The 22,683-nt window shown below is 36.0% G+C and overlaps 1 protein-coding gene across 2 annotated transcripts in view; it reads left to right on the top strand.

Annotated features, from left to right (window-relative positions):
- The window catches only part of Abca5 (ATP binding cassette subfamily A member 5), a 71,877-nt gene extending 50,822 nt beyond the window's left edge, over window positions 1-21,055 (top strand). Inside the window, exons 24-39 of one of the 2 annotated variants that reach the window (XM_031350953.1) lie at window positions 337-507; window positions 2,294-2,407; window positions 2,766-2,900; window positions 3,460-3,534; window positions 4,944-5,035; window positions 10,539-10,665; window positions 10,882-10,999; window positions 11,094-11,185; window positions 11,959-12,134; window positions 12,674-12,749; window positions 12,863-12,957; window positions 13,795-13,914; window positions 14,923-15,072; window positions 15,953-16,032; window positions 17,072-17,127; window positions 17,905-21,055. In XM_031350953.1, the coding sequence (XP_031206813.1) occupies window positions 337-507; window positions 2,294-2,407; window positions 2,766-2,900; window positions 3,460-3,534; window positions 4,944-5,035; window positions 10,539-10,665; window positions 10,882-10,999; window positions 11,094-11,185; window positions 11,959-12,134; window positions 12,674-12,749; window positions 12,863-12,957; window positions 13,795-13,914; window positions 14,923-15,072; window positions 15,953-16,032; window positions 17,072-17,127; window positions 17,905-18,012 (1,785 nt within the window). In that variant the 3' untranslated portion in view covers window positions 18,013-21,055. The remainder of the gene's footprint in view (window positions 1-336; window positions 508-2,293; window positions 2,408-2,765; window positions 2,901-3,459; window positions 3,535-4,943; window positions 5,036-10,538; window positions 10,666-10,881; window positions 11,000-11,093; window positions 11,186-11,958; window positions 12,135-12,673; window positions 12,750-12,862; window positions 12,958-13,794; window positions 13,915-14,922; window positions 15,073-15,952; window positions 16,033-17,071; window positions 17,128-17,904) is intronic. The other variant, XM_031350954.1, reaches the window with a different exon arrangement.
- Window positions 21,056-22,683: the final 1,628 nt, after the last annotated feature.

The following is a 22,683-nucleotide window of genomic DNA, read 5'->3' as shown; positions in this document are numbered from 1 at the left end:
TACATTTACCAGTGTTGTTATTAAAGATAGACTTTGAGCATGAGAACCCTTTTCCACTTAAGCAGATCTTCACTTATATCTGCATAATCTCATATGACCGTGTCTAGCTACTCATCAATGACACACCCACCATTTCTGTGTTACCTTTATCTTATCATATTCTGATTCTTAAAACTTTGTTGACATTGTGAAATCTCATTAATGAATCCAAGGGCTAAAATGAATGCATTCAAAGTTACTTTTCTTGTTTTGTTGATTAAACTGAAAAGTTCTACAATAATTGACTTTTTATTTATAAAATGTTTAAAATTTTAATAGTTTTTCTTTCTTTTTTAGATCAAAGCTTATACTCAACTTAAACTTTCAGGTCTTTTGCCATCAGCCTATTGGGTTGGACAAGCTATTGTGGATATTCCCTTGTTTTTTGCTGTTCTGACTTTAATGCTGGGAAGTTTATTTGCATTTCATCATGGACTGTATTTTTATCCTGTAAAATTTCTTGCTGTGGTAAGTTTACATCAATTGTGTTCATGGTCTTTATAGGTAAATATATCTTTTCTTTCTTTCTTTTCTTTCTCTTTTCTTTTTTTTTTTTTTGAGACAGTGTTTCTCTGTGTAGCCCTGGCCGTCCCGGAACTCACTCTGTAGACCAGGCTGGCCTCGCATTCAGAAATCCACCTGCCTCTGCCTCCCAAGTGCTGAGATTAAAGGCATGTGCCACCACTGCCTGGCTGGTAAATATTTCTTAAATTCTATTTACATATGACTATTTGACAGCTGTAGATTGAATAACATGTGTATTAGCTTTTAAAAACAAAATGGAGCAAATGGTTTTTATTGTATATGGTACATTCAATTCAATTTATATTACAAGTTTATATTTATTTTTAAATAAAGAAAAAGCAAATCACCATTTAAAAATAACTCTGTGAAGCTGTTGTGGTCCTTCTAGTAGACTAACTAGTTGCTTGCATTGGGCGCTTAAATATAGCCACCCTTCTGTGTTCTCACACCTAAATATTTTACAAGAAAGGAATTGGTTTTTAAAAAAGACTTGATTTAATTAGTATGAATGTGTGTGGGTATGTATGTGTATGTGTATATGTGAGTTGCCAGTGTAGGCAGGAGTCATAGAGAGCGTCATATCCCTCAGAGCTAGAGTTACCAGCATTTGAGGTTTGCCTGTCTTGTTACATGGGTGCTGGAATCTGTGCTCCAGTTCTCAGAGTTCCCTAGTTCTTAACCAGTGGGCCATAGCTAGGGCCCAGGGAAAGAAAGTCCTTTCTCCTAAATTCTAAGTTTGTCTGAAAATGTGAAAGAAATGTGTAACTGACATCTGTGATCTGTGGAAGTGTTAATTAAGAATCCTTTGGTAATGGTTTTTAATAGAAAAAAGCAAAACAACCCAGAGCCACATATAAGGATGCTGGATGCAAACCTCATTTTGTTAGAGATCATTTGTATTTGATACATTAATTCCTGCCCTGTAAAGTAAACCTAGAAGTTATATTAAAGCCAGGTGTGGTAGTGTTCACTTTTAATCCCAGCACTTGAAAGACAAAGGCAGAAAGATCTCTTGTGAGTTTGAGGCCAGCCTGGTCTATGTGGTGAGTTCCAGGCTAGCCAGAACTACTTTGTTAAGACCCTGTCTCAAACAAAACAAAAAACCTAACTAAAACAAACAAACAAAAAGTTATATTGAGTGTGATGTGTTAAAATGGTTGCTAAGTGCTAGAGAGCTGGCCCAGCAATTAAAATCATTTTGTTGTTATTGCAGAGGACTTGGGGTCAGTTCCCAACACCAACATGGTGGCTCAGAGTCATGCATAACTCCAATTCAAAGGGATCTGATGCCCTCTTCTGACCTCCAGGGACACTAGTCATGCACCTGGTATATACACATACAAGCAGGCAACACATTTCACGTGTTAAGTGAATCATCTAAAAAGGTGTAAAGAATGGTTGCTAGAATTTGTGGGACAGATAGTTGTAACTAGCTGTAATGGATTTTATTGCTAAAATAATGAGAGAGCATTTTACTTGGTATAAAATATTACAAATAATGTTCAGCTTAAATTACTTGGAGTTGCTTAAAACATTAAATTAAAAGCATGATTTTTATTGATTTAATAGAGTTGTAGTTTGTAACTGTTTAAATACCCGCAGTGACAGTTTCGGGAATGATTTGTTAAAAATGAAATTTGATAAATAAAATTACTTAATTTGTTAATATTGCTGTAATTTTTATATTGTTGTTAAGTACTCATTTTTATAGAGCCATGTCTTTTGCCAGGTCTTTTGCCTCATTGCTTATGTGCCCTCGGTTATTCTGTTCACGTACATAGCTTCATTCACCTTCAAGAAAATTTTAAATACCAAGGAATTTTGGTCATTTATCTATTCTGTGGTAAGTCCCACCTTTATATTATTTCAGTTTTTCAGATCAGCTCATGTAGAAGTCAGGCACACTTTGGTGCTGGAGCACAGGGTGCAGTGTATCTTCTGTAAGTGAGGCGTCTACAGAGAGAACTGGCAGTGTTCTCTATGGGCACCTTGATCTTCCACCTCCTCTCCTCTGCAGGATGCTGCTCATGGTGCCTACAGCCAACACTGATGTCAGTGTACTTCCTGGCTTAGGATCATCTCTGGCTGCATGGTTTATTTGAGGATCAAAAGCCTAGTTGGATGCTGAGGCATAATTTGTAAATACATTTATACAAGATTTCAAATACTCTGTCACTTGTTTTCTCCTTTTTCCTCTTTAGACCGCATTGGCTTGTGTTGCAGTCACGGAAATAACTTTCTTTCTGGGATACGCAGTTACGGCTGTTTTTCATTACACATTCTGCATAGCCATCCCAATCTACCCACTCCTGGGCTGTCTGATCTCTTTCATAAAGGTACATCTAGTAGATGTTTCAGAGAGTCTAAAGTCTAAATAGATACTTCTTAATCTTTAAAGTCTTGGTTCTTGTACTGAAAATAGTAACAAATAAGATTCCCTGCTGCTGCTTGAAATTAGCACAGGGATTTAAAATAACAGCCCCTTTCAGGTATGACTTCAAGTCGTCAAAGGAGGAAAAACTTACGGTCACTACATGCATCAATTTGATATGCATGATTTGATATATGATTTGGCTTCAGTCAGTTTTATATTTAAAAATTCCTCAAGGATTAAGTAATGTATTACATATAAAGTGATAAGAGAATTGTAAAATGATGAGAGAAGTGTAAGAGATACCCCCCACCAGGAAAACAAAAAGGAAAAAAATCAGATTAACTCAAACATTTTCAGAAAAATTTTTGGCAAGGAGGATTTTAAGTTAGTTACAACATAAGATGTAGCTTAGTAATAGGAACAACTTATTTATAGAGATCACATATTTATGACTAAATATATTAAACATTTTTTAAATCCAAATATTTGTGCATATACATTATAAAAATGTTTTGTTGTAGGGTTCTTGGAAGAATATACCAAAAAATGAGAATACCTACAATCCCTGGGACAGACTTTTAGTTGCTGTAATCATGGTAAGAAACAACAAAAACTATTCTTGTGTTTTCGTGTGTTCTCATAAGAGTATTAGTGGGGCTGAAGGGATGGTTCAGTGGTTAAGAGCAATGGCTGCTTTTCCAGGGATCCAGGATCAGTTGCTGCCAGCATTTACATAGTGCCTTACACTTAACTCCTGCTCCGGGGGATTCTACGTTCTCCTCTGTCCTTTACAGGCACCAGGTGTTTATGTGGTATAATAAATCAACAAAAGGAAACAAACTAAAAGTCCACATAAAAATAAAATAAAATTAAAAAACTAAAAAAAAAAAAAAAAAGAACTGTTTATAGGATGAGGACATAGCTCAGTTATTAAGAGTGCTTGTCCAGCGGGGCTGGAGAGATGGCTCAGCAGTTAAGAGCACTGACTGCTCTTCCAGAGGTCCTGAGTTCCCAGCAACCAGATGGTGGCTCACAACCATCTGTAATAGGATCTTCTAGTGTGTCTGAAGACAGCTACAGTATACTCATATAAAAAAAATAAATAAACAAATCTTTTAAAAAAAGAATGCTTGTCCAGCACATATGGAGCCCTTGGTTTGGTCCTGAGCACAGTCCAGCCAGCTGTGATGGTGCACTCCTAGGATCCCAGCACATAGTAGGTGGAGGCAGGCCACTCAGAAGCGTGAGGTCGTCCTCAGGCTCCATAGTGAATAGAAAAGAATGACTTAGTTGTCTGTGCTTTATTTTTAGTTTTTGTCTTGTTAGGTATAGGACAAGCCCATAAATTAAGTGTATTAATGCTGGTGAATCTGCATTTTGTAGTAATACCTTTTATTTCCCAACTATCTCCATTTCAACATACTTGACTTTTCCATGCTACTAATTCTGTTTTAATAAAACTGGCTTCTACGGAGGACGAACATAGCCTTTTGTTGTTTGTGGTCTTAGATAGCTCAGGCTGGCCTCGGTCTTAGGATCCTTCTGCCTAATGTGAGCCAGGGTCTTAGATAGCTCAGGCTGGCCTCGGTCTTAGGATCCTTCTGCTTATATTCCTTAGTGTTAAGATTAATAGCCAGTGACAGATTCCCAGCTAAGTTTTTATCTTGATTATATTTTGTAAAACTGACAGTAAATGAATTTACAGGGACAGACAATATAGGAAGAATTATTTTATGGAAAATGTTACTTTGTTAGTATTACAGTACATGAGTGGGGTTACAGTTAGTGGAATAATAAAAGCTCTGTCTATATGAAGCCAGAAGTTTAACCTCAAGCACCAAGAAACTAAATAACACAAGTTACTTTTAAATGCCTTTATTACAACAAATATGAAATAGTTGGATTTTCCCCCTCTAGTTATGGTAAAGAACCTGAGCTATGTAGTCTTGGTTCTGTTGGGAAGAAAGCTGATCTTGTCATAAGCTGTTGCACACTTTTTTCTTAGCCCTACCTGCAGTGTATACTTTGGATTTTCCTCTTACAACACTATGAGAAAAAACATGGAGGCAGATCTACGAGAAAGGATCCATTTTTCAGGTTAGTTAATTTTTAAACCTAAGTATTATAGTTTTGATAAATTTACAGAGTTACAATTATCTCTTTAAATATCAATATAATTTTAAACAATTCTAGCATGTTAAAGCAGTGGTGTCTATTAACAGTCACTTTCCTACAGACTTTCTCATGCCTTTAAGCCCTACACGACCACTAATCTCCTGTATTTATGAAGTCTGCCTGTTCTGAACATTATGTTACTGGAGTTATATATAGAATATAGTCATTTTCTGGTTTCATTCTTATGCTCAGTATAACATTTTTCCTTTTTGAAAACTAAACATTAATATATAGTGTCCTTCACATGGTTACTTGCATGTTCATTCTGAATATTTATATAATACATATAAACATTTGATTAAGAAAAATTATGATATATTTGAAACTTGAGCCATTGATGACTGTGTTTCTATTAAGTTGTATAGTTACCTGCTGTGTACTGTACTGGACACATTAATGTTTAAAGAAATCAGATGGTTAGGATGTGAATTATTCATTTTTATTACATTAGTATTTATTTGTGTGCATATGTATTTTTGCTTGCTTGTGGGTATATGCAAGCCACAGAGTCCACATAGCACTCAGAGGACAGCTGGCAGAAGCTCCTTCTGCCTTGTGAGTCTCAAGGATTGACTTTAGGTCATAAAGTTTGGCAGTGGACACCTTCTCCTGTTTATATAAAATATATATTTACTATCAATATTATAATATATTATATTTAACACATATTTTATGTTAATATGATAAAATATATATTATATAATTACAATTAATATACCATATTAATTATAACATAATTTTATAATATATAACATTATACATTATATATATTTACATATAAATATTTATTAGATAGACAATGGGGCGTTGTTGAGCCCCACCAGCTTTCCTCTTTGCATATCCATTGGTGCCAGTGTTGTACAAGTCTTGTTCAGAAATCCATCTTGATGATGTATGGACTTCATGAGTGTAGCCTCAGAAATTTTCAGGAGACACAATCTCACAGCCAACTTGAGGTTCCTATGAGCTTAGTCCTTTTCTTCCTCCTTCTGCAATGATCCTTGGGCCATAAGTGCAGTGCTCGTGTTATTGATACAGTTACTAGGATGTGATCTTGTGTCCTCTGCATTTCAAGTTTGTGGATTTCTGTAATGTTCCTTGTAAATGAAGACTTAGAGCTGGGAACTGCAGAAGACAGAGAACATATGATACTTGTCTTCCGAGGGATACCTCACTCAGTAAGAACTTTCCTAGTTCATCTATTTACCCACACAGTTCATCTCTCCTTATAGCTGAGTAGTGTTCCATAGTGTATGTGTGTCACATTTCATTATCACTCTTGTGTTAAAGAGCATTCATGTTCTTTCTGTGTCCATTCTAGTGTGGCTAGGGCAGCAATGAGCATTACTTCCCACTATCTGTGGAGTAGGATGTTGGGTCCGTGGTCAGATGACACAGAGTTCCTTGATCATATGGTAGGTTTTCCTTAGCTCACTGACAGTTCTCCATCTTTATTTTCAAAGTGGTTGCACCACTCTGCATTCCTACAATAGAGAATGAAGGTCCCTTTCCTCACAGCTCTGCCAGCACTTACTGTCAGCTACTCTGTTGACCTTAGTCATTCTTACAGGGGTGATGATAAAATGGCGATTGTTTTCAGACACACCAGAAGAGGGCATCGGATCCCATTACAGATGGTTGTGAGCCACCATGTGGTTGCTGGGGAATTGAACTCAGGACCTCTTAACCACTGAGCCATCTCTCCAGCCTGAAGTGGCAGTTATTTTAATTTGCAGTTTCCTAATTGCCAAGGATGCTGAACACTCTGAGATATTTCTTAAGCATCTTTATTTCTTCTCTGGAGAGTCTCGGTTTAGATTCCCACCCATTTTTTAATTTAACCATTTGTTTCCATGACTTTGTTTTTAATTCTTTATATGTTTTAGATATTAATCTCTGTCAGAAGTCTATCAAAGATTCTCTTCTCTTCTGTGTGTTTTTTCTTCACTTGATTGATGGTTTCCTTATCTGTACTGAAGTTGTTTAGTTTCATGAAATGTCACTAGTCAGTTGTTATCCTCGATTCCTGGGTAGAAGGTCTACTTAGAAACACATCTTCTACAGCTGAGTGCTGTAGGGAACTGCCCATCTACCTACAGCTGAGTGCTGTAGGGAACTGCCCATCTACCTACAGCTGAGTGCTGTAGGGAACTGCCCATCTACCTACAGCTGAGTGCTGTAGGGAACTACCCATCTACCTACAGCTGAGTGCTGTAGGGAACTACCCATCTACCTACAGCTGAGTGCTGTAGGGAACTACCCATCTACAGCTGAGTGCTGTAGGGAACTACCCATCTACAGCTGAGTGCTGTAGGGAACTACCCATCTACCTACAGCTGAGTGCTGTAGGGAACTACCCATCTACAGCTGAGTGCTGTAGGGAACTACCCATCTACAGCTGAGTGCTGTAGGGAACTGCCCATCTACCTACAGCTGAGTGCTGTAGGGAACTGCCCATGCTCCTTCCTGCAGTTTCAGCATTTCCAGTTTCACTTTGCAGTCTTTGATCCACGTGGAGCTTATTTTTGTGCAGGGTAATAGAATTCTTACACCTGTAGTGTCATAAACATTGGTGTCAGATTTTACCAGTAATTTTCACATTCCTTCTTCTCATTTCTTAGTCCTATTGGACTTTTCTTCGCATGACTTCATGTCCCAGAGTTTTTCCCATTGTAACTGGGTATCCGGTAGCTCCTGTTTTAGTTTGTCCTCCCTGACACTGCCTACTTTATTCATATGGTTTGCCTTTTTCATTATTCTCAACTTCATAGCTCTTTGCACTATCTGCTAACATTATATTTCTTCCAAATAAAAATAACATAAAGTAACTTGATAGTAGTATATGTTTACTGTACAAAATAAGCTCTGTTTGATATTGCTTGGTAGCCTATAACATTTTCTAGTTAACCTTCTTATTTGTTACTCCAGTCTTTTTCTGTATTCTTCAAATTCTCAAATCACCATGCATTCCTACTTCTTAGTGAAATATTGCCATTTATCTCTGAAAATATAGTACTTGATTGTGTGTGTGTGTGTGTGTGTGTGTGTGTGTGTGTGTGTGTGATCTCTACAAGTGCCACAGCCAGCAGATTAACAATCTGCATGAGGCAAGAGGGTAATCCAGTCCAACATGACCTGGTTTGGTGGTGCTGGTTCAAACTTGTAGAGTCTGACAGTAGGCAGTTTATTTTATACATATTTAAGTTCACATTTATTTCCATTCCATGTGCATAATAAAGCTTCAGGATTGACCACATTGAAATTCTTCTGCAAAGTACCCGTGATTAGTAGGGTTTTTAGTTACCGAAATGAATCAATTCATCTAAATCAAGAGTATAAGGGCAGGTTTATTGAGAGGCAGCTCTTGGATGGGTTCACCAATCTCACAGGTAGAGGCCAGTGATGTCATGTGCCTGGGTTAAAGCCAGTGGGTATATGGGTCTTAGGTGCTAGGTGATGATGTGTGAGCTAGGAGCTTGAATTATGCCCTTGTAAGATAAAAAAAAAAAAAAAAAAAAAAAAAAAAAAGCTGAGTCCCTGGACAGGCACTGGTAGATGGGAGAAATGGCATGTTAGCTTGGAGTTTTCTCCTTCCCAGTGGGGTTGGGGGAGGAAGGACAATGGGGTTTCTTAGCTTGTACAGAGGATGAACAGGGCCTCCAACCAAACAGTGATGTCTTACATAAAGATGGTTTCTATAGTTTAAGAGGAGTCTTCTTACAAAGCTTCAAAGTACACGTGACATCTCCCCTAAGGATGGGTTTTATTGGCTGAGAAACACTGTTCAAGATAAAGGTCTAGAGAGGAAGGTTCTGCCTTAAACATAATAGCTGGGGTAGATGCGGGGTGGATTTTGGTATGACCTGGTCCTGCAGATAGCACAGATTACCAGGCTATTAACAATCACTCACAGACTTCTGGGTATAGACAGGGGCACATCTCTCCTTGAAGAGACAAGCCTGCGTGCTTAGCATTCCTGCTTTCCCTAGTGCTCATCTCTGCACGCAGACCTTGATTGCACATTTATCTACGTTGACCAATGCGTTGTTTGCCTTTTCCATGTCCCAGAGGAAGAGCTGGCTTTCAGCTATGAGTTATTTATTCTGTGCACTTAAGGATGTTGCTCTGTCAGTTTTCTCCTTCTGTATCATCCTGAATCATGTATGTGTGTTTGTATGTTGTGGTATGTGTATGTATGTATTCATGTGTATGTGCTGTGTATGTGTATATGAAGGCCTGACGGTTGGTGTCTACCTCAGTCTCTCTCTACCCCAAGGATCCCTTCTGTTTCCACTTTCCCGGCTCTGAGATTACAGGATTGTGCCACCACACCCATTTTTTTACATGTTACGGATCTAAATTCAGGGCCTCATGCTTATATGCAAGCTCCTTACCAAATAAGTAATTTCTCCAGCCCCTTTCTTCATAATCTTAATTTAGAAAAAAAGGAATTATCACTTTCTTTCATACATAAAAGGACATAAAAATCTTTTTCAAGTATAAATACATTTCTGGCTCTTTATATTATTTATACCTTTGTTTATTTTATACTCAAATGCCTTGTGTCTTCCATTCTTTACGTTCCATTTACTCCTTAATTTTGTATAATCTGGGCTTTCCTCTTAGCTCTTTACCTGCAGTGTCTTCAGTATCTTTGCGTTGTCTGCTGGGCTCAGGTGGTTTGGTTCCTTGGTTGACGAACCCTCCCCCACCCCATTATTTTCTACTGTCCTTTTGTTTCTTATAAGGTTACTTTCATTTACCTCTTTACTTCTCCTCCTACTCAAGATTCTCTTTGTAAGTACTTCTTTCCCTGTCTGCCATTAAATCAAGTATTCCTTTGGATTTTGATTTCAGCCTTATCTACTCTTCCCAGACAGTTTTATATATACTCAGACTGCAATATCTTTGGAGGAAATATTCATGTTTTTTAATTAAATATATATATATATATATATATTTAATTTATGTGTATGTGTGTATGTCTGTGTGAGTCAAAGCCAAGGCCAAAGAGAGCATCGGATGCTTTAAAGCTTGAGTTATAGGGAGTTTTGAGCCTCCTGATGTGAGTGTCAGGAATCAAATTCATGGCCCCTGCTTTTAACCACAGACAGATCTCTTTAGCCACAGTTTCCCCCTTCCCTGTGGAATAACATCTTAAACATACCAGTTATATATGTATATATATATATAAAATGTTGTAAATGATTGGCATTGAATGATACCATTTAAAGCACCAACAGTCAATGAGCAGTACCATTTGTAATTCTACTTTTGAAAGGTAACATTAGGTCTCATGTTGGTGTTCTTTTAAAACCATTTTATCTGTCTAGTGCCCAATTTTTTTAGTATTTTAATTATGTAACTATCTACTAAATTTCTTAGTATTCAATTATGTAACCATTACATATTTGTATGTGCTTAGGGCCCTCTCACAAAAAGCCAAAAATAAGAAGTTTCCAGAACCACCTATCAAGGAGGATGAAGATGAAGATGTGAAAGCTGAAAGACTGAAGGTTAAGGAGCTGATGGGTTGCCAGTGTTGTGAGGAGGTAACTTGCTCCTTATTACTAAGTCATATTTTGTCTCAAATGGTAGATTACCAAGGCACTGGAATGAAAAAGAAACACTTTTCATCGCATATAATTGTAAAATTTATTTTACACTGCCCTCTTAGAAGTAAATTTAGTTATTAGGATACGTATCTGAGATAGGAAATTATAGACATCTAACTTGTGACTCTGTTTAAAATCTGTTTTCCATATTAGAAGCCAGCCATTATGGTATGCAATTTGCATAAAGAGTATGATGACAAGAAAGATTTTCTTCATTCAAGAAAAACAACAAAAGTAGCAACAAAATACATCTCTTTCTGTGTGAAAAAAGGTTGGTATTTATTTTTCTTAAGAAAGTTTTCCAGAAGAGTAATTTCTGTTTTTAGTTTGACTTTAATGTATATTTTTTTCCCCAATACCTGTAGGAGAGATCTTGGGACTGTTAGGTCCAAATGGTGCTGGCAAAAGCACAATTATTAATATTCTGGTTGGGGATGTTGAACCAACTTCAGGCAAGGTATGATATGTACAACTGTGAGTTGTCTACTATGGCATATTTTTAATTAAGATAAGTTCACTAATGAGAAATTATGAATTGGATGGTCAAACTTTATGTGTTTTAGTATTTTTAGTATAGATTTATGAGATTAAGGTCTTTGGTCATCTGAAAGTAATATGTATGAAAATTTTACATACAAATAGACATATATACTTCTGCTTTTAGTAATTCTTTACACTCAGTGTAGATTTATCTACTCCCTTATGAAGACAGGTATAGTACTCTCTGAAGATAGGCAGGTTAGTCTGGGCCCTGTCAGTGTGTCTGCTGTTGTGCTCAGGACCCGTCATCCATGAGCTTCTCCTTTCTTGCTCCCCTTCACTCTCATCACACTGGATATACACGCTTACTGTTCTGTGAATTACCAGGAATACTTTCTTTGAGATTTTGTCTAAGATTAATTTTTATGTCAATTACACCTTATGTCTGAGAAACAAAAGAGATTTATTTTACTTAACTCATTAGTTTAAATATAGCATTTCAACGAAGCCCCATGATGACAATACTTTAAAAAGATGGCTTGCTTTCCTACCCACAAGTATAGAATTACCACCTTTTCTGAATGGATCTCTAAATTCTGAGTTAGCTATGTGTAGCCTTGTACCTTTAAAAAGGGTTAGAACACTGGCTAGATATTACTGTGACTTAGGAAAGGAGTTTAACAGAATCTACTTACTACCTTCTTCACAAAACAAAGCAAAGATACTAAAATGTGGTTTGCATTTTTGTAGATATTTCTAGGAGATTATAGTTCGCATTCAGATGATGGTGATGAATCCCTGAAGTATATGGGTTACTGTCCTCAGACAAACCCACTGTGGCCAGATATTACTCTGCAAGAACATTTTGAAATTTATGGAGCTGTGAAAGGAATGAGTTCAAGTGACATGAAGGAAGTAATAAGTCGGTAAGTTGTCTTTGCTACTTGGGGGCAAGAAATGCACATTTCAAATTCTTTAAATTTTAAAACAAGCATTTTTAATAGATTATAGTTTCCATAGAAAAATGACCATTGCTTTTCATTTGTTCTTTACAAAGTTATGATACTTATGAAAAAAATCAGCTCTTCTATTTCTGTTTATTATTATTTTTTTATTTTTCTGAGGCAGTCTTGCTATGGCAGCCCCAGCTAGCCTTGAAACTCAGAGATCTGCATGCATCTGCTCTTAAGTGCTAGGGTTAAAAACATTGCCCATCATTCCAGCATGGTTCTCTTTTTCTATTTCTAATCATAGGAAGAATGTACTGTAAATAATATTCAAATTAATTGAATTATTTCTAAAAACAATTAATTTGTTTACAGTGATGTAAATTGGAGATTTTTTTCCTTCCCTAATTAATGTTATCTAAGAGATACTTTTAGAGAAAAGAGTATAAATGATTATATATAACATATTTATATTAATACAGATTCAGGTATATAATTTTGTCTTGGCTATTTTGCAGAATAACAAAAGCCCTTGATTTGAAAGAACATCTTCAGAAAACTATAAAGAAACTACCTGCAGGGATCAAGCGAAAGGTATTCTTCATCAGATGACAGATACATGTATTTCAGTAGTTGAAGGCCTGTTGATCTCTGTGCAGACGTCCTTAGACTGAACTTAGTCCCGCCTCCCTCTTCCTTCCCTGCAGCTGTGTTTTGCTCTCAGTATGCTGGGGAACCCTCAGGTGACGCTGCTGGATGAGCCATCCACAGGTATGGACCCCAGAGCCAAACAGCACATGTGGTGAGTATGACACTGAGAGGGACACTTGCCGCTTGTGCATTGCATCTTGGGTTAGAGTCACTGTGACCAATAGCTTCCTGTTAGTGATGTGTATATCTTGATTGTATAAAATAGCAATTAAATATGTAAACTTTTAAAGCTTTTATCATATCTTTGGTGAAATGCTAGTGATATTTTATATACCACAGAACAGAAATGAACTCACAGCTGGTTACTAAAATAAATAATTCTACTTTCTGAATTAATTTTGGAAGATTTTTTCCCTAGTCACTTAATAGTAAATTATGTTTTTCATGTTATTGTTTTGAATTTATGTTGTAATTTGTTGAAGTAATTTAAAGTACTAGTTGGTTGAATAATTTTTAGTTCTTAATTTCCTATTTATCAAGTATAAGGTTTAATTTAGATATATATTAATTTTATGAGTATGTACTTTTTTATAACAAAATCATATTTTATCATACTTAATTCATTAATTCTTTCATCCTTTTGTACTTTCTTTACTTTTTTTCTCTTTTTGTTTATTGCTGGGGATTGAGTCCAAGATACTGTGCACTGTAAGCAGGTGCTCTGCCTCTGAGCTGTACACTAGCCTGACTGAGTATTACACCTTAACCTCATGGATACCTTTGAAATAATGAGGTTTCTTTGCATTTGTCAAGTTTCAAACTATGGAAGAGGAAGTTAGAATAGTTATCATAGTTTGGTAAGATATAGTCGTTTACAGCAGTTGATAATGGGTAAATTTTAGTCAAATAGTTGGGTTTTGAGAAACTACTTATTTCCAGTATCAAACAGATGTATGTCTCTTACTTAAATTTTATTTATATTTTATAGGAGAGCTATTCAGACTGCATTTAAAAACAAGAAGCGGGCTGCTCTTCTGACTACTCATTACATGGAAGAAGCAGAGGCTGTCTGTGACCGCGTGGCCATCATGGTGTCTGGACAGCTAAGGTAGAGGTTGGAGCAGCATGCCTTTCTGAGAAAGACAGGGAGGGCAGATTTTCCAATGTGATCTTTTTAAAATGTAGAGAACTGTGCAGTAGTTTGAAATGTCAAAACTTTTAGTTTTAAAAATCAGTTTTGTGTAGAACTTTTTGGAATTCAATCTATTTATCTATCTATTATATTTTACAAAATATGTCCAGTTACCTGTATTAGTATGTTTTTATGTCTTGTGGTTGTTATATAAAAATTATTAGACTTCTAAAATAATGGATATTGTTTTGAATCATAACACAAAGTATAAAATAACTATCTGAGTTTATATTTGCATAAAGAAATGGTTGGTTGGATAAATAAGTGTGTGCAAAGAGGCATGTTTTCCTTACACAATGATTCCAAGTAATCTGTATTGTTCCCTTAAAGGAAGCTTACCCTCTCTCAATCTCAGGTTAATACTGGCTATAAGCAGTGTCTCCTAGACAACTGAGTAAGGACCATAAGTAAGAACTGTGAGCGTAAAGTTCACACTTGAAAAGCTTACAGACACCCAAACTGAGCAGGCATTGCACAGCCTGCAGTGTGCTACAGTGTAGCGAGACGCAAGCTCAGATGTGGCTCTCTGTCCACAGTTCATCAGCCTATTGTAACACGAAAATTAACACAAATTGATTGTACCTTGGGATAGACTCCTGGAAACAAGGTGTAGCTTGGGATAGACTCTCGGAACAAAAAACTTTAAAGGAAAGGAGCAGAGTCAACCCAGCCTGGCCCTGGCTGGAGCTGTAGAACAGAGGTCACTTGATTCTGACACACTTGTCATAAGGATAGAAGAAAAAATATTGGGAAAATGAGACCAGATAAAGTGTGTCTGAGCATGTTGCATGATGTTTGCAGCTTTTCTATACATGTAAAGGATTGCCAGAGTCATTTTATTAAAAAAAAGTGCTAGAGATTTAAGCAAGAAATCATTCTTTGAAAACAGTCAAGCCATTTTAGCTCTTTTAAAAATTATTTCAGATGTATTGGAACAGTACAACATCTAAAGAGTAAGTTTGGTAAAGGCTACTTTTTGGAAATTAAATTAAAGGACTGGATAGAAAACCTGGAAATAGATCGCCTTCAAAGAGAAATTCAATATATTTTCCCAAATGCAAGCCGTCAAGAGAGGTAACAACTTTTTAAATATATTTAATACTTTTTATAGAGTTGAAATTGTTTTAAAAACAAAATCCCAATCGTTTGATTTTACCAAATGATGACTTAGGACCCAGATGCTGGGGAGAGAGCTGGCCAGCTCAGCAAGGCAGAGACAGCACCCAGCTGACCTTCCTCCTCAGCCATTGTCTCAGAAGGGGTGGGTCAGGGGACAGTGTCTCCACACTGGCTTAGAAACCCTCCCAACTGAGTGTCCCTCCTTTCTACTTCCTCTATGGCTCTCTATCTGTCCTCTTGATTTCCTCCCAATCTCTATGTTTTATTCCTGTGTTCGCTCCCTGCCAACTGGCTGCTTGCTCTGCCTCTTGACATTTAGCTGGCTTTATTCAGTCTTGTTTACAATAAACAGAGAGTTCTCACAGTAAAGGTCTGTGCCAGGGCTGGGCCTCACCACACAAGAAACAGATTTTTCTAGTACACAGTCTCACAGTGATAAAATATCCTGCACACTCTTGGATTAAAGGTGCGTGCTGGGGCTGAACCACACTGAAACTAGAGACAGGCTTTACTCTCAGGGTTCACAGTGTGATCAAATATCCTGCAACAAGAAATCATAAAAATTTACATTTTCAGTTATATTTTCTATCTGTGTCTCTGACCATTTTACTTTGATGTGCTGTATTGTCAGCAGTACAGGGTTGTGCTGTCAGAGTAGAGGCTTGCAGTTGCTTCAGGGGGATAACCCCATGTCATTCTGCACACAGGTTTTAGGAAAATGAATATCAAGTAGATTATTAGAATTTAAATTTAAACTTAAAAAGTTTTAAGCTTTAGCATTCAAGCAAACACAGTAAAGTTTGCCGTCTTCCTGTATTTTATCTTTGTCTTTCAGCTTTTCTTCTATTTTGGCTTATAAAATTCCAAAAGAAGATGTTCAGTCTCTCTCACAATCCTTTGCTAAATTGGAAGAAGGCAAGTAGCATTTGAGAATATTGTAAAATAGTTTTCAAGTAATGAAAGGATCTTATTCAGAAAGTTTAGAATTGGGAGGCAGGTTACTGTTGCAGTTATAGCAAATATAATCTTTTGTTCTTTTATTCTAAGATAAATAAATATAAATCTATATGCCTATACATGTGTATATATTTAACAATAACTTAAAAAAGAAGAGGTCAAGTCTTTGAGAGGGAATGTGGGAGACATAGGAGGACTTCAAGTGGAATAATGCAAAATCAGTCCTCATGGATATAATTCACAAAATCTTAAGAATTTGAAACATACTATTTATCATTCTCTATGGGGATTCTGAATAGGACAATATTTACTTATATTTATGTATCTCCATAGCTGTAGACTAATTATTAATTCTGAAATTTTTTCCTTCCTGATAATTTCTTTATGATTAAAAGAATAAATATACTAACAGAATTTGTTATTAGATTGGAGAAGGGGATTTGAAGTGAATATAGCAAAGCTTATAATGACCAATGTTAGCCAGACAGTGGTGGTACACACCTTTAATCCCAGCACTTGGGTGGCAGAGACAGGTGGATTTCTGAGTTCGAGGCCAGCCTGGTCTACAGAATGAGTTCCAGGACAGCCAAGGACTACACAGAGAAACCCTGTCTCGAAAAACAAAAACAAAAAACAAATAAATAATGACCAATGTTAAGAAATGAATTTAAGAGTCTAGAACAGGCGATAGCGGTGTTTGGAGACTGGGGGATAGAGATCTGACAGCACAAGCAAACAAAGGAATGATGAAGAACAAGATACTGGGGGAAGGAGGAGCTAACCTAGAAAATGAAGCAGGTCACAGAGCAGTTGACGCTAGTTGATCAGTAGTGGATGTGGAAGAGAGAGAAGCTAGGACAGGAGCACGTGGGCAGCTCCAGTTTTGAGTAAGTTGTTGACAGGGTTTTAAAAAAGCAGAGTGGACACTTTAGAGTTAGTTGCCATTTCACTCCTTAAAAATATCACTAAGTAAAATGCTATTTTTATGTTTTAATAGCAAAACATACTTTTGCCATTGAAGAATACAGCTTTTCTCAAGCAACCCTGGAACAGGTACTGTAAAGTTAAATTAGAAAAGATTACAGTTAACTGTGTTTCTAGTAGCAATTGCTTAGGTTTATAATGTAGAGACCTCTATTATAGGCATTTAAAACTATATACCTAAAACATATTTACTTACTTATTTACTGTGTGGGTGTGGGTGTACAAGTGCCACACATTTTAGTGGGGACCAGAGGACAATTTGTGGTTGTCAGTTTTCAACCATGTGGCTTTGTGATTGAACTTAGGTCTTTGGGCTTTACAAAAGGTACTGTTGAACTATCTCACCATCTCCAAATTATAATTTAATTGGAATGAAAACTTTAGCTTCTTTGGTTTTTGTTCAATTCCATTTTAAAACATCTTGAATTGAATAGTCATATTATTTATATTTATTGACTATAGTATAATGGTTTGATTTATATGTATACTATTGAATAATTCAAGTAAATTTTATTTTGTCAAGCTTGAACATCTTTTTGTTTATCTTGGGATATATTTAAAAAACTCACAGCATTATTTTTATTAGAATATTTTAAATTGTTTAAACAATATTAAGTTATTTTATGACACTGCTATTTGATACATTAATTAGAAAATTTATTAATCCTCTAAATATAGGTTTGTCTTTGTATCTACTAGACATTATTTGCTTTGTTTGAATAGCATCAATATCAGAAAACCCCTTGATATTGTTAAATATTAGTTATGGCATTGTGTCATTTCTGACTTAGTTAACAGTCTTCTGAATGATATAGTAGTTGACTCTTTCTTTTGCCTTTTATCTAGGTTTTCGTAGAACTTACTAAAGAACAAGAGGAAGAAGATAATAGCTGCGGGACTTTAAACAGCTCACTCTGGTGGGAAAGGACGCAGGAAGACAGAGTAGTGTTTTGAATGTTTGTGCTCTCTCAGCTTCCTGATCCTGAATTTATTTATTCTTCTTTTAGTCTACTTTTTCTTCTTTTATCTTAACTTTGATTTTAAAAGTTTATTACTTGAATAGTTATTAAAAAAAATATGAAAGCACTTGGAAATTTCCTAAACTCCTTAATTTACACACCATGGGCATGTGTTTGGTTTTCCTTAAATAAATTTGTGTGTAATTGTCCATCTGCATGTTTCTATCTGAAGTATGTTGAAGATGGGCTATATGCCATCCTCTTCACAGTTCACAAAAACAATATTTCTCAACTTAGGATTTAAAGACATCATAAAAGAATAATTCTGAATAATATTTAAATTTTATACTATGTTACATAATTATGTAATTTCCCAATGCTAATTAAAAAGACCAATACCTGACTAATAACATAGAAAAGAGACACAAAGCAATGCAGAAACTGGCTTTTCCTTTAAGATTTCTAAAAGAAGCTCCTAGTGGAAGTTGGCTTGTGTAAAGGTGGAGGGGTTGAGAAGTGACATCCGCTAGGTGGCAGTCATTAATCACAGGAAATAAAGGGAAGCAGTAGTCTATCTAGTGAGTGCAGATATGGGCCATTAGATCTTTCAAGTTGCATGTCTTTTGCCTACATTAAAATTCAAATGTGTTTGCTGATCGTAATTCACAGAAAGACTATGACTAGAGTCTTAGCATGTAATAGTCCGAGTCTCTGTAACAACAATGACAGATGTTTGTTGAGGTAGGACAGTTCATCTCTACCTTCCTCAACTCCCCATGGTGAGTTGCTTCTTCACATAGGGCACACTTAAGTTTACTCTTAGATGAGAAATTTAATGGATAACCATTTTTATTACTAAATTTTATTACTTAATTCTCTTAAGTTTTAAGTAGATCAACATATACATTTCTTTAAAAGGTCACCTCAGAACATGGTAGAAAATAGGAACTCTTTCAAGGGTTAAATTAAGAAGTAAAAATTAGAATTCCATTCTTGTGACAGTTGAAATATGATAATTAATCTTAGAAATATTTCATTTTATGACTCATGGACAGTTATATGAATATATGATTCATTTGATACTGTATTCCAGCCTGTTCTATAAGTGTTAGCTTTGTAAAAACATATTGTGGTGTGACTTTTGCATTACAGAGACGTAAAGAACAGTAATAAGAACAGAAGAGCTTGCTACCAACTTTAAATGGTTAAGCTTTTAATGAGGTTATTAATTATTTAATGTTGGGAAGATTTAATGAACTTTTAGTTCTGTTTGGTAGTGAAATGTGTGATTTTTGGCACTGGTAGCTAATTCAAGTGTTCCTTTCTCAGTACAAGGTTGTACAGGGCTGACAATTTTCTCTATTGCTTTGACAATTTCTTTCCATCTTCCTAAAGATATTTGTTTCGTCTCGTATCTCAGAGGCACTCTAATATAACTGAACCATCCTACAAGTCTGCTTGGATTTTATGACACACCCTCCCCCCAAGTTCTTCTTGTAAGATTTCATTGGCAGTAGCTTGCCTCCTGATACCAAATTATAATTTTGAATCCTTTAAGAATCTTACATTTAATTAATCATTTAATTAATGATTACTGCATGACAAATATAGTCAAGATGTATTTAAGAGGAAATCTTTATTTTTGCTGATAAATTATAGAGATAGCACATTGTATTTTCTCAGCAACTCATTGCTAAATGGTGCCGTAAACTTGAAGAGCTATCTTTTAGTATTTAAGTAACTTGGGTCTTTTTTGGGGGGATTTGATTTTTGCAACTCTGAAACCTAGAACACATACCCTTAAAAACAAAAACAAAGCTGCATTTATACTTTATTAGGACAGTTACTGAGAAAGGTAGGTTTCATTTGTGTTTTAAAAGCCATACCAAGATAGAGCTGTCTCCTAGAGATGGTGAACACAGGCCATGCCGCCTTCTTTTTCATGTAGATTTGGTCACTCTCTATAGCATTGCTCAGTGTAAAGTATAATTTTCTTAGGGAATGAAAATCGAGATTGTACTGTCTAGTCTTATTTGTTGTATGTTCATTCATATTACAGTGGATAGTTTGTTTTTACACATGGATTTATTTTAAATTATCTTTAATTATTGCTTTCAGAACTTTGTTTCTTTTCAATATAGGTAAAGAGATAAGTGTATTTGTTAGGCAACACATGAAAAAACCTGCAGCGTCACCTTCCTGCCTTATAGTTTCCATCTGTGGCCAGATAGTAAGCGCTGGACAGAGGCTCTGGGAGTGGGGGCAGTGCTGTCCGCAGCAGAGGGCCCGTCAGGTGGTAGCAATGAGAAGCCTTCTGCATGGTCTACTTTCTGTGGGATCTTCCCCTCCTTCCAAATTATCCTTAGGAAAAAGCAGTGATTTTTCTTTTCAAAAATTAATTTGGCAAAGATTAATTTAAGTCAGTTTTGACTTTCACTGTTGAAACAGTTTTTGATACTTTAAGCACACCTTCCAGTGATTGCGTTTGCAGAATGGGTTCTTTGGGTAGAAGAATGAACTGTTTTGGCACTGTAAGATTTAACATTTTATTAAAAGAAGGATAGATACTTCAATAACAAGTTATGATATGAAAATGCTTTGCGCTAGAATTAAGAATATCTTATAGGAAAATGAATAGCACAGTTAGTTTTACTAGGGTGAGTGTTGTTTTCCCAATTCTTTGTGGGTCACTCAGTGTCTCATTCTGATTGTGCTTCTTACATTTGTTAAAATGCCATCTTATATTTTCATGTAGCATTTCAAAAGGCATGACTTTTTTTTAAAAGAGCAAATGCTTTTTCTTAATTTATTTTTAATATTGTTAACATTAAGTTTTCATCTTTCTCCTTGAAATAGCATATTACATAAAGTGAAAGAATTTATTCTCAGGTGAATTATTTTTGTATCAGCTATTCTTATAAGGTAAAAATTTACTTGTTTTATATTCATAATTTGTTGTATGTACAATTCTCAATGCTACCCTTTAAAAATGAATGTGCTTATATTATTAATAATAAACTTTATGAGCTAAAAATCCATGACAGACTTCATTTTTATACCAAAATAGATTCTTTGTTATTTAGTGTTCATAATTAGATGAGTAACTTACATTCAAAATTGAAGCAAGGCTCTGTACCTATAACGGTAATCTCTCTTATGACCCTGCATAAAGTAAGAGATAAGAAAACACTGGGAAGAATTGCAGTTTAATCGTATTTAAACTCAACAGTAGACAACCAAGGAAAAATAGAGAATTTTGTTGCTCAGAGAGCCACTGGACATATTCTGGTCATTTTGTCTAGTTGAAAGTCAAAAGAACTTACAATAGCAACTTTCCTTTTAAATGCAGAGCTCCGTGTTGGGGAGAATGACTCACACCAGAGATGTGGCAATTCCAAAATTATTTATATAAAGGTGTTTTATTTTTAACATTACAATTAAAGTTTACATTTAAAAAATATCTTAGTTCTGTCATATGGAAAAAGCCCCAGTTTTTTCTAACCTGATATTTTTATTATTTGGGAGTTTCACATTATGCTCTGATAACACCCATTTTCTTCTACTCTCAGGTCTGTCCCCAACCCTAGCGACCTTTTCCCCACAAAAGAAAAAGAAAAGTTAAAATGTCCAATTTCTACAAGCAACATTGGAATAGACAAAGGGGAAAATGGATAAACCCTTTGACCGCTAGGCGGCAGCAGAGGGCTGTTCAGGAGGGCACCTTCGAAATCCAGGAAGGGAGTGGGGTTAAACTGAGCAGAGGCAGAGCCAGCCAGGCAGCCTTGGCGACCAGAGGCTCAGTTCTACTGAGTGTGTAGGCTTCATAAGTGCTAGTCTGTTTGGGAGGTACTGACAGGACTCGAGAGATGACACAAAGGACAAGAAACCTGAAGCAAGCCAGTAGACTGAAAGCCAAGCCAGTACAAGTACAGTTATGATAGGTTTTGTAGGCCCAAGGCAAGGGTGCACTCCCTAGTTTTCAGTCCCCCTTTTGATACCTTTAAGAAGTCACAAAACCTGGAATTTTTCAGGTACTCTACAAAATAGTCTTCAAGGGTTTTTTTTGGGGAGGGGGCAGATTTTATTTATTTGTTTACTTATTTTACAGGTGTGAGTGTTTTGCCAGCATGCATGTCTCTGCACCAAATGCATGCAGTGCCAGCAGAGGCCAGAAGATGTTGGAATCGCTAGAATTGAAGTTACAGACAGTAGTGAGCTTCCATGTGAGTGCTGGGAACCGAGCTTGAATCTTCTTCTTCTTCTTTTTTTTTTTCTTGGGCATATACCCAGAAGATGCTCCAACATGTAATAAGGACACATGCTCCACTATGTTCATAGCAGTCTTATTTATAATAGCCAGAAACTGGAAACAACCCAGATGTCCCTCAACAGAGGAGTGGATACAGAAAATGTGGTACATCTACACCATGGAGTACTACTCAGCTATTAAAAACAATTAATTTATGAAATTCTTGGGGAAATGGATGGACCTGGAGAATATCATCCTGAGTAAGGTAACCCAGTCACAAAGAACACACATTCTCTGATAAGTGGATATTAGCCCAGAAGATCAGAATACACAAAGTACAAACCACAAACCACAAACCATAAGAAACTCAAGAAGAAGGAAGACCAAAGTGTGGATACTTTGTTCCTTCTTAAAAGA

The sequence above is a fragment of the Mastomys coucha genome, unplaced genomic scaffold, assembly GCF_008632895.1.
Source record: "Mastomys coucha isolate ucsf_1 unplaced genomic scaffold, UCSF_Mcou_1 pScaffold5, whole genome shotgun sequence".
Taxonomy (NCBI): domain Eukaryota; kingdom Metazoa; phylum Chordata; class Mammalia; order Rodentia; family Muridae; genus Mastomys; species Mastomys coucha.
Note: the sequence above shows the minus strand (reverse complement) of the source record. Positions and strands in the feature narration are given on the sequence as shown.